At 50.7% G+C, this 1,356-nt stretch overlaps 1 protein-coding gene across 1 annotated transcript; it reads left to right on the top strand.

The window, feature by feature from the left end:
• The first annotated feature begins 305 nt into the window (after nt 1-305).
• On the top strand, nt 306-863 carry LOC106302568. Its single transcript, XM_013739048.1, has one exon. The coding sequence runs from the start codon at nt 306-308 to the stop codon at nt 861-863; it is 558 nt and encodes a 185-aa protein (XP_013594502.1).
• Nucleotides 864-1,356: the final 493 nt, after the last annotated feature.

Raw genomic sequence — 1,356 nt, 5'->3', positions numbered from 1 at the left:
ACATTCTACTGAAGAGAAAGAGCGCCACGAACGAAAACACAGGAACCACCGACCTCCATGCGACCATCTCAAAATGCAACGCCCGGAGAATCGGTCAAAGTGGCGACCTTCGTGACCAGCTTAATTCGAAGGCCGACGACCTGCGAGTCCAACTCAACCGTTCGAAAGGGTCCGATCTGCGACGACGTCTCGAATCAAAAAAGAAACAGCCTGTAGAAACTCCAAAATTCGAGAACACAACTGACGATTTGAGGAAGCAACTCGAATCAATGCGAGCTACCCGAGCCCCGCACATTAGCGTCATAATGGGTGGATCACCACCTTGTGGTGACTCGGTTCGAGCCATCAAAGATCACAAACGTCAAGCAACCACCTCTAAGAAGTGGCCCTTTCCAGTCGAAAATGATCACCAGATCACTTTTTCGGCACTGGATACCAAGGGCGTCCACATGCCACATAACGATCCTCTCCTCGTCGACCTTGACATCGGTGAATTCCTAGTCGCAAAAGTCCTTATTGATACCGGCAGCTCGGTCGATCTCATCTTTCGCGACACACTCGACAAAATGGGAGTTGATTTAAGGGATATGAAGCCTTCCTCTCGCACGCTCACCGGCTTCAACGGAGCCTCGGAGCAAATGATTGGGACAATTCGTCTTCCAGTATACGCAGGTGGTATAACCTGCACCGTCAAGTTCTCCGTCCTCCGCACCAAAGCACCCTATAATGCCATACTTGGAACACCATGGCTGCATTCCATGAAAGCCATCCCTTCGACTTATCATCAACGCGTCAAGTTTCCCGGAAAAGAGGCAAAACACAGACAATTCGGGGAGATCAACAAGCCGCGAGAGAACTACTGATCGATCGCAACTGTAAAGATGCAGCAACAGGCTTCCCTTGTCGACTCCGTTAGTAAACCACTCCACAATATATACCCTCAGAAGGAGGAAGTTCGCGAAGTCGCAATCGATGAGTCCGACCCGACGAAAATCATTCGAGTTGGCGTCTACTTGTCCGACGACATATGTTCAAGGATCATCTCTTTCATCAAGGACAACGACTCGACGTTCGCCTGGAAGACTTCCGACATGACGGGGATCGACCCCGCAGTTACCTCCCATGAACTGCACGTTGACCCGACGTTCAAACCCATCCGACAGAAGCGACGAAAACTCGGTCCAGAACGATCTAAAGCCATAAACGAAGAAGTCGATAGGCTCCTCGATGCAGGTTTCATTACCGAAGTCCGATACCCCGAGTGGTTGGCTAATCCGGTTGTCGTCAGAAAGAAAAACGGCAAATGGCGCATATGCGTCGACTTCACGGACCTCAACAAGGCGTGCCCAAAGGACA

The sequence above is a fragment of the Brassica oleracea genome, chromosome C7 (assembly GCF_000695525.1).
Source record: "Brassica oleracea var. oleracea cultivar TO1000 chromosome C7, BOL, whole genome shotgun sequence".
Classification (NCBI taxonomy): Eukaryota; Viridiplantae; Streptophyta; class Magnoliopsida; order Brassicales; family Brassicaceae; genus Brassica; species Brassica oleracea.
Note: the sequence above shows the minus strand (reverse complement) of the source record. Positions and strands in the feature narration are given on the sequence as shown.